The 16,990-nt window shown below is 36.8% G+C and overlaps 1 protein-coding gene across 1 annotated transcript in view; it reads right to left on the bottom strand.

The window, feature by feature from the left end:
* SNX3 (sorting nexin 3) overlaps positions 1-16,990 on the bottom strand; it is a 47,279-nt gene that overhangs the window by 6,961 nt on the left and 23,328 nt on the right. Inside the window, exon 2 of the mRNA XM_027551273.1 lies at positions 4,031-4,126. Coding sequence (XP_027407074.1) covers positions 4,031-4,126 — 96 coding nt within the window. The remainder of the gene's footprint in view (positions 1-4,030; positions 4,127-16,990) is intronic.

Here is a 16,990-nt window from a genome sequence, read left to right as displayed (position 1 = left end):
GGTATCCCCATCTCTGGAAGAATTTTCCACAGTTTGTTGTGATCCACACAGTCAAAGGCTTTGGCGTAGTCAATAAAACAGAAGTAGATGTTTTTCTGGAACTCTTTTGCTTTTTCAATGATCTAGCGGATGTTGGCAATTTGATCTCTGGTTCCTCTGCCTTTTCTAAATCTAGCTTGAACATCTGGAAGTTCACGGTTCACATACTGCTGAAGCCTGGCTTGGAGAATTTTGAGCATACCCAAGAGATACAAGAGTTATATAGCTAAGATATACAAACACATGTCCATGCAAAAACCTGTCCATGAATGTTCACAGCAGCATTATTCACAATAGTCAGAAAGCAGGAAAAACTCAAATGTCTGCCAATGATAAATGTGTAAATAAAAAATGATATATCCATACAAAAGAATAAATAAATGAAGTAGTGATTAACAATACAACAGGATGAACCCTGAAAACACACTCAGTGAAAAAAGCCAGACAGAAAAGACTACATATTCTATGCTTCTATTTATACAAAATGCCCAGAACAGGAAAATCCATAATGAAAGAAAATTAGTGGTTGTGAAAGGCTGGGTGAGGAGAAATCAGTAATGATCACTAATGGGTATGGTGTTTCTCTTAGAGAGAGATTACAATGTCCTAAAACTGACTGTAGTAATGGTTGCACAACTCTGAATATACTAAGAACCATTAGACTTAATGGTAAGAATTAAGAATTAATACACTTTAAACTGGTGAGTTGTGGACTTCCTTTGTGGCACAGTGGACAGGAACCTGTCTGCTGGTGTGGGGGACACAGGTTCGATCCCTGGTCTGGGGAAGATTTCACATGCCGCAGAGCACTAAGGCTGTGCACCACAATAACTAAACCCATCCTCTACAGCCTGAGAGCCTAAAGCCTGTGCTCCACAACAAGAGAAGCCACCTCAATGAGAAGCCCACACGTGGCAACAAAGAGCAGCCCCCGTTCGCTGCAATTAGAGAAACCCATGCGCTGCAATGAAGACCCAGGGCCAAAAATAAATGAATGTAAAAACTGGTGAATTGTATGGCATGTGAGTTATGTCAATAAAGCTGTCATGAAAAAAAGTGACATATACATTTATGGAATGCTTATTAAACACTCCAGTAGGCCAGGTACTATGTTAAGCAAAGTCAAAAGCCTATCAAGATACTTCTTATCATAAATCAGACAGAAAAAGACAAATATTATATGATCCCACTTTTGTGTGGAATCTAGAAGAGTTGAACTCATAGAAACAGAGAGTAGTATTAATAAATTAGTTGTTTTCACGGGTTGGAGGGTAGGGGAAATAGGGAGATATTGGTCGAATGGTACAAACTTTCAGTTAAAGAATGAGTAAGTTCTGGAGATCTGTGTGCTGTGCTGTCATAAGTTGTTTCAGTCACGTCCAACTCTGTGACCCCATGGACTATAGCCCAGAAGGCTCCTCTCCCCATGGGATTCTCCAGGCAAGAATACTGGAGTGGGCTGCCATGCCCTTCTTCAAGGGGTCTTCTAGAGATCTATTATAGCACTGTAACTACAGTTAACAAGATTGTATTATAGTCTTAAAATCCGCTAACAGAAACAGAGTTTGAATGTTACCACCACCACCAACAAAACAATGACGTGATAGATGTATTAACTAACCTTATTATGGTAATCATTTTATAAGATATACATGTATCAAATCATTGTGTTATACAACTTAAACTTATACAATGTTATCTGTCAATTATATCTCCAATAAAGGTGGGGGGAAAAAAGACACTTCTCCCTATGGTCATAAAACATTTCTTCTTTGTAACTTAAAACTTCCTTGTTTTGTACATTTAGATATTCAAACCATCTGTAATTTATATACAGCAAATTATACAGCTTTATTCCCAAACAGCCACATGTTTCAACCCTATTTGCTGAATATAAATTCCTATTCTATACTAATTGACAAAGTTACCTTTGTTATGAACTAAATTTCCAATAAACACATGGTTAGCTTCTCAATTCTCTGACATTCTGCTAATCTATTTGCTCATCCCTAAAGCAATACTTTGCCAACAAAGGTCCATATAGTCAAAACTATGGTTTTTCCAGTAGTCATGTATGGATGTGAGAGTTGGACCATAAAGAAGGCTGAATGCTGAAGAACTGATGCTTTCAAATTGTGGTGCTGGAAGAAGACTCTTGAGAGTCCCCTGCACAACAAGGAGATCCAACCAGTCAATTCTAAAGGAAATCAACCCTGAATATTCACTGGAAGGACTGATACCAAAGCTTAAGCTCCAATACTTTGGCTACCTGATGTGAAGAGCCAACTCACTGGAGAAGAGCCAACTCACTGGAAAAGACCCTGATGCTGGGAAAGACAGGGCAAGAGAAGAAGAAGGTGACAGAGGATGAGATGGCTGGATGGCATCACTGACTCAATGGACAGAAGTCTGAGCAAACTTAGGGAGATAGTGAAGGACAGGGAAGCCTGGCGTGCTGCATTTCGTGGGGCTGCAGAGTCAGACATGACTCGGTGACTGAACAACAACAACAAAGCAATACTATACTGTTTTAATTACTACAGCCTTAACATATGCTGATGTCTGCAGGTGCTAAATCACTGGTAAAAATAATTTTTGGCTATTCTTGCACTTTCTCTGATACTAAAAGTCTTATCTTCAGGCTTATAAAGAACTCCATTAAGATTCCTATTAGAATTTCACAAGTTTATAAATAAGTTAGGAGATACTGCCTTATTTCTGTTGGGTCTACTGCTAAAATGCCAGCTCTAAGTGAGGCCTTCCCTTGACCATCCTATATGAGACTAGCACTCTCTATTTTCCTTAGATTTTTTTTTAGAGCATATTACCACCTGACATATAATCTTTCTATTTTTTTTCTGGTTTCCTTTTCACCACCACCCCGACTTACCCAATAAAGTGCCAAAAAAGTGAGGACCTTCATTTGTTCACAGCTCTGTCTGCAACTCACATAACATATAGAATGAACTCACAAATATTTATAGAGTACATGAATCTTCTGAAGTGAATATTCCAAACCAGGAATGTAGTATTTCTGTTTATAAGGTCTTCTTTTTGCCTTTCAATGAAGTTTTAAGGTTTTCTTTACATGGGCCTTATACTTTCAGTTTTACTTGGAAACATTTTATACTTGGATATTCTTTAGAGTAAAACTATTTTTCCATTTTTGATGGAATGCTATGACTTGTATATGTTGCTCTTGTATCCAGCCACATTTATCTGGTTAGGAAAGATTTCCTTCTTTTTCTATCTTAGTATGCTTCAGAAGGAAGCACAAGCTAGTCTTTTGAGTGTACTTTTCATCATTCTGAGGGTACTTTGCAAGACTCCACGCTATGTATGTCATTCTGATGTAGGGCTGAAGTAAGAGACATTAGAATGAGACTTTGTTTTCTCTATTTTGCAGCCAAAGCCACCAAATTTTCTTCTAAGAGAAGACAGTTCTTACCAGGATATGTAACAGTGTTCTAAAACTGCAGGTAGCAACCTAAAGGTAGATCATGGCCGTCATTTAAAAAGTGAATCTGAGGATTATTAGCACCTATCATACAGATTAAGATAAGTGCTGGTTTATGATATTTCTGTTATATATAAATGTATGATGATAAAAAAAAATGTAGAGTCAGTTAAAAAAAAAACAAAGCTGCAAATACAATGCAATAGCAGATGTACTGAGAAGAGAAACTTACCAAGGGGGAAGAGAAAATGAACAGGAAGACGAGAAAAAGGAAGGAAGCAATAGCAAGAAAGTTCTAAGAAGTGTCGTGTAAGTGTGAGTCAGCAAAGGCCTCTGTGGGCCACTGAAGTAGACACGAGAAGGAAGAGTTCTAAGGAAAAACTACACACTTCCCCATCTCCTAGGAAATGAAATTAAACTATTTGGGGGGGAAATTGCTTTTACTCATTTTATTCAAGATTATTTTCCTGAGAGGTCTTAAACATTAAAATTTGGAATGTTTTGCTTTAAGGTAACACTACAAATAATTCTTACCTTGCTCTCTCTTTCTAGTTCACTTCGCAGCCATTCAAAGTCGCTGTATCTTCTTCTAACGGTAGATTCCTTTAGCTTGAAAATAGGCAGATTTGTCTGAAACAAATAAAAAAAAATCACTCCTAAATTGAAGCATGTTACAGGGATTTCAAACAAGCTGGGGGAAGGGGGGAGTCTGTTGTCAAACTGATAAAATGACAAACCCAGTTACCTTAAGAAAATCATAAAAGTTATTAAGATGACATTTTACCTTTAATAAAGCTTAGCTGTTAAAAAGTATGTTACATATACCAGAATACAATTTTTTAAATGCACATTTGTACATATGCTTTTGGATGTCATTCTTCCTGAGGTCACTTACATAAATACAGGTCATTTTTTCTATTTTCAGTAAGTGGTAAAAATGTCAGGAGTGAGATGAAGCCAGCTCTGATTGCTATACAGTTTAGTATACAATGCTTACAGGGGAAACAGAGCTTTACTAGTTTGAAATGAAATACAAAATATTTTGTTATTATGACTAGAAGTTTCATAATGAAAGAAAAGAATAAAGGACGATTATTTTTAATGGTCTTCTTAAAAAAGCCAAAAAACAGGAGAGAAAGAGTGCAGTGTGCTCTTACTATCAACAGGAAATCAGGAGTCATACACATAAGGTCCAGAGCTTTCAGACTGAGGGCAACTTTAGGAACTGAAAACATAAGGCCCAGTACTTTAAGGTTGCATCGGAATGGAATACTGTTCTTTACAAGAAAGACCACTTCTGTCAAATTCTAAACTTAAAGAATCAAGAACAGATTTTAATTGCACATATCACAAAGTTGGTGCAAATGACCTAACATAATTAATGCCATAATATACTGAAAATGCTATTTAATACTATATACTGTCAGATTATATTTTGTTCTTTATCTGGTCTTTGCACTCGTAGAACCGCAAACTGTATTAAAGCTGCAAAGAAAAAGTGCCACTGGAAGGAAAGACTGACTTCTTAGCAGAGACATCATCATCATCACGTAAAATTCCCCTTAAGAAAATTCCAGTCACTTGTTAAACTTAATGCCTTAGTAAGTGTCATTTAGTAAAAGAAAAGCTTTTTATTCAGGACCTTAAACCCGTTTTGTAGTGGTTTCAATTTTTTCCAACATGTATTAACTTCTCTATGTTGTACACCTTATAGCTTGGAATCTTCTACAGATGCTATTGGGCATAACACTGTATAGATTTCAAGCATGAAACCAAATCTCACAAGAGGTTTAAAAGCACTTGAATTTTCTTTCCCAGGTAACCACAACATTTGTTCATTGTATTAATGACTAAGAGCAAAATTGCACCTAACAAGACTCTTATTATACTAAAAGTCAAGCTTATATTTAGAGATGCTGGCTTGCTGTACAAGAAGGGTATTCTCATTACCCACAGGGAATAAAATTAGGTCCCCTGGAGAGCAAGATGGTAATTCCCAGAAAGAAAGCACTGGATTATTTCTCTCTAATTTCACCCACTGGCTTTTTAACCAAGTTCACCCTTCCACACTAAAATATGAAGTCTTTGTAAGTGTCTAAAGATAGAAAGGCCTTTACAGAATAGAGTGTTTTCTGCAGGTGAGATTTTACATTTTGAATTCCCTCCTCTCAAATTACCTTACAAAAGGGATTAGCTGCTCTCTTTATTCAGTATGTTAAGATCAAGCTTGTGAAAAGAGTTCCCTAAGAATTTTCATACTTCTGGGTACGGAAGTCTATAAAGTTAATCTCTGAAACAACATATCAAGCTTACAGGTACAATGTTGAGGGAAGAATGCCAATTCAGCTCATTTTACCTCCATTTTCCCTTTTGAACTTTTGACACAATCATGATTATATCTGATTCACTTTAATAGATGGGTAGTGGGAGGAAGAAAAAGTCCACTCCTTTCTATGACTAGGTAATAGATTAAAGATTATATATTAAAAAAGGATCATGCTTAGTTTAAGAAAATTCTATAGTTTTCTCAGCTGGCTATTTCTCTTTATATGAAGACTGCTTTAGAGTTTTGATAAAGTCATATCAAGCAATTTTATTATTTGTCCATTACATTTAGAGTGGTAAGTGTGCCTGTTAACTTCACCTTGATCATCACAAGGACTTTCAATTCAAATTGATCAGCATACAAATAAAAGATGCTGAGGATTTTTTGTTTAAGCCATTGAACTATCACTTTTAATTACAAACGCTCATGATTGGTAACTTTCAACTTATTTAACCCGTATAAAATATTGTATTTTAGTTTTCTAGAGACTACAGTTTTGGAAGGATTCAACTATTATTAAAGTCTAAGAACACCCACAAAAGGGCATAGTGCTAGATAAGACGGGGAACACAATGATGAGTAAGATGCAGTCTTGGCCCTTATGAAGCTTATAATATATGTGGTTAAAAGCAAATAGTATAAAAATACTATACACCATAAACAAAAACAAAGTTGAAAGACCATAAACTGCAGACAACTATCTGCAATATAAAACAAAGAGATAATTTCATTAAAATGTAAAGAACTTAAAAACTAGTGAAAGATAAAGATGAATAAACTGACAGATTTTAGAAAAACTATGTCAATAACGTTCAACTTCACTCACACAAGAAATGACAGTCAAAACAGTAACATCCCATTTTCATTTATCAGACAGGCAGGTATTCAATTTTAATACCCAATGATGGTGAAGATAGATAAGCATCTAAAAAGCTTACTGCTAATAGAGAAAACGACCTTAAAGAAGGGCGTTTTGGTGACATCTATCACTCTTTTAAAGGCATATTATCTTTTGAGCCAACGATTCCATCAAGAATTATCCTACGAATATTTCCACATATGCAAAAAGGTATCAGTGCATAGAAATTCACTTGAACATCATTTATATAATAGCAAAAAAAAAAAAAGCCCAGAAACTGAAAATCTTATTAAACTGCTACAAATATAAAATGAAATATTATACAGCTTTTACAAAATGTAACTCAGCCAAAGACTGATCAGGAAGCTTCCTTGAGATGTGTTAAGTATAGGAAGTTTCAGAAGAGCACCTATAGTATGATACCATTTGTACAATTTTTTTAAAAAGCATAAAGGAACTGATAATTGATCTGGTCAGTATTCTTTTAACATCTGGAGTCAGGCATACTACAAGAAGACAGTTGAGAGTGATGAAAATACCATGAACTACATGCAGAGAAGAAAACAGCGTATTCAGGAAGTAATTCTTGTACATTCTAAACCATAGGAGATGGTGGGAAATAAAACTGAAAGCCTGAATATCTGGCTAAGGTATCTCCCTGTGAGCACCAGGAGTTAATAAACATCTCTGAACAGGAATATATCTTAAAAAAAAAATTACAGAGAAGTTACTACAAATTCAACAGGTTAGCTACATATACACTAAAGGGCAGCATGAAAAGTTGGCTCATTCTTATTACACACAAAAGCATTATTTATTTTTTTTAGTAACTATGTATAATGCTAGATATTAACTTGACTTATTTTTACAATGTATACAAATATCAAATCATTATGGTGTACACCTGAAACTAATATGTCAATTATTCCTTAGAAAGAAAAAGGGCTCGTTCTAGCTAGTTTTAAGTTTTATCTGCTTGAAGAGTATGGGAAAGAGACAGACTGAGGCAAATTATAGCAAAAATTCTTTAAAGTTTTTCTTTTGGATATCATTCAAAATGCTTCTGGTTTATCCAGAGAGAAATAAGTGCTGAATTCTGAAATTAGACGTAAATCAGACTTAAAGATGTTAAGATGACTAAAACTTTTGAAACTTAAAAGGCAAGATTTAGTATTTTCTCATCCTTACATTTGAATTTTAAGAAAAGTTGCTCTAGTTTCTCAAGCTGAGCATAAACTAGAAACTACTATGTTCCTCCATCTATAGGTCATTTTAACTAAGAGGTAAAAGTGTCGAACTCAGCCATTTGTATGAAATAACAGCATATGAGGAACAGGACCCTAAGACAGGCAAAACTAAAGCCAATCATTAGGCAAAAACCAAAACCACCTGGCAGCTATTTGTGTAGGTATGTGATATTAGTGAATGCTGAAAGTGAGTTTGAGTAACCTTGGTCCATTTTAGACTTCTCAATTCCATTCATGGAGTTATGACTGTCTGGCAAAGCAAAGACAGAGGTACCTATAAATATTTACATTAACCATTGTCATATATATAAGAAACTGCAAATTAACAATAATTTAAAGTTATGTCAGGGCTGTGGCCCAAACTAACATTTAAAAAGCAGAGAATTATAATCATTTGCCCCCCAAAAAGTTAAATTCGCTGCTTGGAATCCATAAAGTCTATAAAAACTATTTTATTCTACATTAAAAATATTCTTCTGTTAATCATTATAAGCCAAATTCTAGTTAAATGTCACCACCATTTAATAACATTATTGGGGAAAACTGTAACACAGTCTTAACTAGGTTTTAACTAGGTATGTGTGCTCAATCACTAAGTCGTGTCCAACTCATTTGAGACCCCAGGAAACATAGCCCACCAGGCTGCTCTGTCCATGGGATTCCCCAGGCAAGAATACTAAACAGGGTTGCCATTTCCTTCTCCAAGCGATCTTCCCAACCCAGGGATCCAACCTACATCTCCTATGTCTCCTGCACTGCAGGTGGATTCTTTACCACTGAGCCACCTGGAAAGCCCTAACTATAACACAGTTTTAATTATAACTATGTACAACATAGTGATGCAAGATTTTTTAGGTATTATACCCCCTTTAAAGTCATTATAAAATACTGGCTATATTCCTTGTGCTATACAATATATCCCTGTAGCTTACGTATATTATATATGCCTTGTTATCTCTTTAAGTCTTCTTCAATCTAGAGCAATCCTCCTGCCCTTTCGCCATTTAAGACAGTGACAATTTTAAAGAGTGCAGGCCAGATATTTGAGAGATATTATACCCCTGAGTTTGTCCTTTTCCTCATGATGAGTTCCATGTCGTTCATCTTTGTCAGCAATGTTCCTATTGGCAGGAATTTGAAGCCTCCTCAGTACCCCACATCAGAAAGAACACAGTGTCAGCTTGTCCTGCTGTTTGATCACTTGGTGAAGGTGAGGTCAGTTAGATTTCTCCCATGTAAAGTTACTTTTTTTCCTCTTACATTGAGGTTTTTTCCCTCTTATGCTGAGGTTTTTTTCCCCTTGCACTTACTTTTCATAAAATAATTTAGTGCCATTTGGAATTTACCCAGTTAAATTTAAAACCTATGGAATGGGCAAAGCACAGAATGAATTCTTAGAGATTCACTTTTAGGGGAAGTTATCTGCTTGACTTTAACCATCAGGACAGAGACTGGCTTACTGCAGGAAAACCTCATTCTGCCAGATACAGTGTGAACACACAGATGTGTAAGTACATTATGTTTGCAATTTGTTGACTCAGAAAAATTAAGACTTATAGTCTACTTGGCTAGAATGAAGCCATAGATATTTGTTACTTATCCTATGCAAAATTCAGGGCAATTCTCAAGCTTCTGTGTAGCTTATGAAAAGGTGATGGACTAATCATTATATAAGAAATCTGGGATATTCAGAAAACTAGGAAAGAACAAGAGTAACCCTATTCAGGGCTTCCCTGGTGGCTCAGAAGGTAAAGAATCCACCTGCAATGCAGGAGACCTGGGTTCGATCCCTCAGTCAGGAAGACCCCCTGGAGAAGGGAATGATTACCCACTCCGGTATTCTTTCTGGAGAACTCCACAGACAGAGGAGCCTGGCGGGCTATAGTCCATGCAGTCACAGAGTCAGCCCCACTGAGTGACTAACACATACTAACGCACATAACGCTGTTCAAAATTATTCTGTTGCTCTTTACTTTTCCTGATAACATACCAAAAACAAAACTCCAAAGGGATAAAATGTTATGAGAGATGCCTCTATGCCTGATACTCTTAAACTGCTATTTACATAAAAGAGAAACTACTAGTCATTTCCCACAAGGTGTTACTAACCACATAGGGTAAAACCATCAGGAATTCAAATGGACATTATACACTACAGAACAGATTTCGAAACCATGGTACAGAGCTCTAAAACAAGTGCTCCCTTCACGTTCAAACACAGGAAATGGCCACATTACTGGTCTCCAAAAAGCTAGCTCTTACACACTTACAGAGGCTGACCTATCAAAGTCAGCAGCTCACAGATACCCGATATGTAACCTGATTATCACTGATAGCCAAGCAGAAAACCAAGCCTCAAAATGTGGTCACCTGAATATAGCTTAACAATAGATATTCGAAAAATGTTTACGAGGTGTTTCTAGCATTTCTTCAGATAGTGTCATGTGTACATTTGAAAAAAGAGACTGGCAACGACATCAAAAGTATACTCAATAGGCCATACTCTATTCAACCAATCCTAAGAGATGTAAATGGATGCCTCACTTCAGTTCTCATTAAAAGGCTGTATTTCTTCAAATATCTACATCTAGAGATAAAGGATAAGCTGAGAAGTGCTTAAGCTATTACCTCGCCCTTCAGTACTTTTGATACTTGTTTTACCCAATCTGGAACAGCATGAATAACTGGAGATATGGTTTATAACCTAGATGAACTCTAAATATGGCTTGGGAGAAGTCATTTAAGCAAAGAATAAGCTTTTAGTCTGGAGAACCTTTGAAATGTAGATTGTCATTAAGCCAAGGTATTGTGTTTAGTTTCTTTTTTTCAAATAAGGACGTGGCCTTCCAGTGATACAATTTCCTGTTATTTCAAAAGAAGTATCCTTTATGGTGTAATTTCTGAAACAGTAGAGAAGACATTACTGAGACTAGTTTAATGTATAAACCAAGTAATTTCATATATGTTTTCTACTTTGTCCATATTCATTTGTGAATGACAAGATTTATTTGTGAGCTCAAGCAACATCTTCAATGAGCAACCTTTAATGAAATTGTGCAGTAATAATTCTACTGTAAAGGAAAATTTGTTCTTGAACACTTACATAATCCTACAAGCTTCTGCTGAAAGAAAACTGCCTATTAATAGCATAAGACCTATTCTGAACAATTTTTAAAGTGCAAAATTATTTTGTATCTCCTTCCGACTTGCCTAATTGTAAGAATCACTTCAAGAGGTTTTAAACACACTCCCAACCCCACACTCTTAAATGCCCTCATCTAGAAACTCTCATTCAAATTAGTATAGGTTGGACTCCAAACATCAGTATTTTTAGGTGATTCTAAGATACAACCATGGTCAAGAACCACTGCCCTAGACTTATTAAAAGTGAAACAGAATACTGAGTGCTTAGGAAATCTGTATGATTCCCAGAGATTCTAGTTCAGCCAGGACAGATACGGGCAATACTTTACATCCTCAAGGATTTGGAACTGACACTATGAGAACAATGGAAATGGGATGCAAAGTCACCAAAAATAAAACTATAATGGAGAAATCAGTGAAAGAATACTAGTTAAGAAGCTCTGGACTTCCCTGGTGGTCTGGTGGTCGAGAATCCACCTGGCAATGCAAGGGACAGGGTTTGATCCAGGAAGATTCCACATGCCACAAGGCAAGTAAGCCCTTGCACCACAACTACTGAAGCCTGGGTACCCTGGAGCCCGTGCTCCACAGTGAGAAGCCACAGCAATGAGGAGCCTACACACCAAAACAAAGCCCCTGCTCACCACACCTACAGAAGCCTGCACAACTATGAAGACCTAGCATAGCCAAAAGTAAATATAATAAATAAAAACAAAATAAGTCCTTTTCAGTAAGTGTATTCTAAACTTCTATGTATGCATTACCAGGCACATATGGATTACAAAGATCTAAAAAAATCCTCCTGAAGAGATATTTACAGCATAAAACTGGGGGGTTGGATAGAGGAGAGCAAAGTAATCTTCCAAGACTTAAAACCTTTATCAGTTATAATTCATTGTAGACTTATTACTGTTTAGATGAAAGGGTGGAAACCCACACTAAAGTAATCAGGGTAGAAATGAAACAGACATAAAGCATATACAGATGAATGTATTAGGTTAAGTTTGCATGGCAGGCTCATAGGAAGTATCCATACCAATAAAAGAAGAAGAACAGTGGTACATGCTCATTTGCAGATATGTCATTCTGATACATGATTGACCCTTGAACAATGCTGGAGGTTAGGGACACCGACCCTTCTGAGAGTTGAAAATCCAAGTATAATTTATAGCTGGTCCTCTGTATACATGGTTCCTCCATATTTGCAGTTCTGCATCCACAGATTCAACTGACCATGGATTGTGTAGTCCTGTAGTATTTATTATTGAAAAAAATCCATAAATAAGAGGACCCATGCAGTTCAAACCCATGTTGTTTAAGGGACAACTGAATATCCTTTCAGATTTTATATATACAGATTTTATTCTTATTAAAATACTAGCTTCTCATTTGATATTATTAACATGATTGTATACAGATATCATCTACCTGAGAGATATAGGACATGGTTAAAGCACACAGCTCTGGAACCAGACAACCTGGTTTTAAATCCCAACTCCGGCATCAACCAGTTATCTGACCTGGGGTAAAATGTACTGGGTGAAAGCTAGATGAAGCTTTAGTATAGATCGATAGAACTGACACTTTCCTTAGAACAAACCCCTAACGGTAAAATTACTGGGTCAAAAGCTATGAATGTTAAGGTTTCCAAATGTCCTTCAGAGAGGCTACTTTGCTATAGACAAAGAAGGTATACAACAGGAGTAAGCTATTACTTTGGTGGCTTACAATAAACAATGCCTCTCGGTATCTTTCTTTCTGTATCCTCCATATCTTCCTATGGTGGTGGTGAAGTAGCTAAGTCATGTCTGACTCTTGTGAACCCATGGATGGTAGCCCGCCAGGCCCCTCTGCCCATGGGGTTTTCCAGGCAAGAATACTGGAGTGAATTGCCATTTCCTTCCCATATCACCTTGGCCATGTGACTGCCTCCGGTCAATGGTATATTAGCAAATATTTATTAATTACAGTAAGACTCATCCTCTTGGAATACTTCTTCATAAAGATACTATCTCTTGGAACCCAGCCACCATTTTTCTATTAGAAATCTATCCACATGGAAGAAAACTCAGGACTTGATCAATAGCCTCAGCTTATCTCCCAAATGGTAGCCAGCAACAATGTGCCGGCTAGTCAAATGACTTGAGTCATCTTAGAAATAAATCCTCCAGCCCCAATCAAGCTGTTCCAGCAGATATCAAGAACAGAGAGGAGCTATTCCTTCTAAGGTCTGACAAAATTGTAGAACTGTGATAAAATGAATGTTGTTTTAAGACATCAACTGTTCACAGTTTTTATTACAAAGCAACAGATAACTGATTCAGTAACCTGACTTTGGCAGAATCATGCTAAACATGAAGAGATCGAGAGCATAGTATTTCACATACAAAAACATGTGATACCTAAAAAGTGAATAGACTTTAATTTTTAAAAAACTCTTTGCTGTTTATACTTTTTTACTTCCTTATCAGTTCTTGACTATTTTCTGAGTAGCTGAAGTTTCCAGAAAATCCACTGATTGTGGATTATTCAACAAAGGAAGTGTTCCTCCATAACTTAAGCTGATCCAATGAGCTGAACCTAAAGATTTCCCAAGGCAACATTCTAAAATAACAGTTGTAATTTAAGATTGAGTTGCTTTCTCTACAGTAATTTGATAAACTTCTAGGAACAGATAGTACAAAAGAGTCTGCCACTTATAAAAAATGAAGCTGAGGTGTTTCTTCAAAAAATTACCTGGAAAACTATTTAAAAAAATGTAAAAGGGTGTTTAATGAGTCCTAATTCTCTATGACATGACTGATCCCCATAGTAATAGACTCCTTTCTCCTCTATTCAGAGGAGAGTAATTAGTTGTAATAAGAGCAGCTAGACAATGATACTAAACACTATACACACGTGTTTTACATTTACAAACTGACAGCAGTGCCGTTACAATATTTTATTCCTTTCATAAGGCCCCAAAGAATGATTATTGTTCTAATAACCTGAAAGTACTCAAATCATCAATGCAAGATCTTTTTATTAGAAATAGTAAATAACTAAGAATAATCACTGCAGATGGTGACTGTAGCCATGAAATTAAAAGACGCTTACTCCTTGGAAGGAAAGTTATGACCAACCTAGATAGCATATTCAAAAGCAGAGACATGACTTTGCCAACAAAGGTTCGTCTAGTCAAGGCTATGGTTTTTCCAGTGGTCATGTATGGATGGGAGAGTTGGACTGTGAAGAAAGCTGAGCACCAAAGAATTGATGCTTTTGAACTGTGGTGTTGGAGAAGACTCTTGAGAGTCCCAGTCTATCCTAAAGGAGATCAGTCCTGGGTGTTCTTTGGAAGGACTGATGCTAAAGCTGAAACTCCAATACTTTGGCCACCTCATGCGAAGAGCTGACTCACTGGAAAAGACCCTGATGCTGGGAGGGATTGGGGGCAGGAGGAGAAGGGAACAACAGAGGATGAGATGGCTGGATGGTATCATGGACTCGATGGACATGAGTTGGAGTGAACTCCGGGAGTTGGTGATGGACAGGGAGGCCTGGCGTGCTGAGATTCATGGGGTCGCAGAAGAGTCGGACACGACTGAGCAACTGAACTGAACTGAAGAATCCTCATAATAAACCACAGCTAAGAGCACAGTCACAAAAGAATTTGTAACCTGTTATCAAAAGTTTCAATACATTAATAATTACATTGGTATAATTTAAAAAAATTTCTGGCCAACAGATCCTCGTTAACTGTTAGGTGTAATCAGTGTTTCTCAGGTAGCACTGGAGAGCAGGGCATTCTGGTTCTTTTCCTTATAATTAGGTTCATTTCAGAGTACCCTTTTTTTCATACAGTTTCCATTCCTTGACCTCTCCTCCAAGCTGTGTTGTAAAGTTTCCAAAAAAAGGAAATTATTCCAGATCTTTCATCTTTAACCTCCAAACCCTACTTGAAAGTATGGCAAATATATTTTAAGTCATGACATTTATAAATATTAATTATGACTATGAAGTCTCATAAGTCATTAAACTGATGTTACCTTGAATGCTAATAAGTACAAAGAATACAAAGCATTTACTGAGAATTATGAATGTTGACTACATATATGGACATGGTCCCTGACTTAGCAGATTTTATACAGAGAAAGATAAGTCAGGGTTAAGAGGTAGACATTAAGAAGAGTAACAATTATGTAAAGTTTAAAAATAAAATAAAAAAAAAAAAAAAAAGAAGAGTAGATACCATGGGGGAGTTTCTATAAAACAGTATTCAATCTGGGGAGTACACTATTATGCTAAAGACATGTATGTACACCCTGTTAGGCTTAAAGGCCTTAAAGCTAATAGAAACTTTTTCTATTTATACTTTCATGACTGCTTATATTATTACGTAACAGAAGTTTTCAAGTTTAGATGTGGATGAAAAGTGTAAGGTCCCCGGTTTTTCCCATTCACTTAAGGTATTCAAGGCTAGAGTCATTAAGGTTGTTATCTCAAAGACTTAAAGTCTAAATAATTGTTGTGATACTTTTTGCTGTGGAAGTTCCTGACATGATACATGCTGGGGGAACCAAATGGAAGCACATATATATGAATATACATGCAATCGTTATTTCCTTTGTATGACTGTAGACTTAATAGAAGCTAATCACAAATTTGTAACACAATTTCTGATTCTCGGAAGCAGCCAAAAAAACAAAACACCACACCCAAAACCAGATAAACTAATCAAGCAGACCAGGGCTCAAGCCCGCCTCTGAAACTCAACAGTATGACCATGTGACCATGTTAAGTTACTTTCCTCCTATAAATCTGAGGTGCAGCAGACGTGCCTTCAGAGAAGGCAATGGCAACCCACTCCAGTACTCTTGCCTGGAAAATCCTATGGATGGAGGAGCCTGGTAGGCTGCAGTCCATGGGGTCACACAGAGTCAGACACGACTGAAGTTGACTTAGCAGCAGCAGCAGCAGCATCTTTAAAAAAAAGATACTGCCACTTAGCTCAGTTAAACAGGAACTATTACTACTTCACACATATCATCACTACTTAGTGTAGTGCAAATACTATTTCACATGTCACATTTAATCCTTTGGTGTTTCACTTCACGGCTGAATAAACTTAAAAAGAGGAGTTATGAAACTTGTTCAGGGTCACACGTCTATTAGTAGGCAAAGAGATAAATATTTCAACAAGTACTGTGCAAGGAGCTAAGTAATACCTGGTTAAGAGGCTTTTAAAAATATTTAAGCATTGCATAAAAAGTGCTTCATTTCACATGCTAGCAAAGTAATGCTCAAAATTCTCCAAGCTAGGCTTCAACAGTATGTGAACTGAGAACTTCCAGATGTTCAGGCTGGATTTAGAAAAGGCAAAGGAACCAGAGATCAAATTGCCAACATCTGCTAGATCACAGAAAAAACAAGAGAACTCCAGAAAAACATCTACTTCTGCTTCATTGACTGTGCTAAAGCCTATGATTGTGTGGATGACAACAAACTGTGGAAAGTTCTTCAAGAGATGGGAAAGCCAGACCACCTTACCTGCCTCCTGTGAAACCTGTATGCAGGTCAAGAAGCAACAGTTAGAACTGGACACGGAACAACGGACTGCTATATTGTCACCCTGCTTATTTAACTTCTATGCAGAGTACATCACGTGAAATGCTGGGCTGAAAGAAGCACAAGCTGGAATCAAGATTGCTGGGAGAAATACCAATAACCTCAGATATGCAGATAACATGACCCTTATGCCAGAAAGCGAAGAGGAACTAAAGAGCCTCCTGATGAAGGTGAAAGAGGAGAGTGAAAGCTGGCTTAAAATTCAACATTCAAAAAACAAAGATCACAGCATCTGAACCCATCACTTCGTGGAAAATAGTGACAGACTTTATTTCCTTGGGCTCCAAAATCACTGTAGATGGTGACTGCAG

Source organism: Bos indicus x Bos taurus, chromosome 9 (assembly GCF_003369695.1).
Source record: "Bos indicus x Bos taurus breed Angus x Brahman F1 hybrid chromosome 9, Bos_hybrid_MaternalHap_v2.0, whole genome shotgun sequence".
Lineage (NCBI taxonomy): Eukaryota > Metazoa > Chordata > Mammalia > Artiodactyla > Bovidae > Bos > Bos indicus x Bos taurus.
The sequence above is the reverse complement of the archived record's forward strand: the minus strand, read 5'-3'. Positions and strand labels throughout refer to the sequence as shown.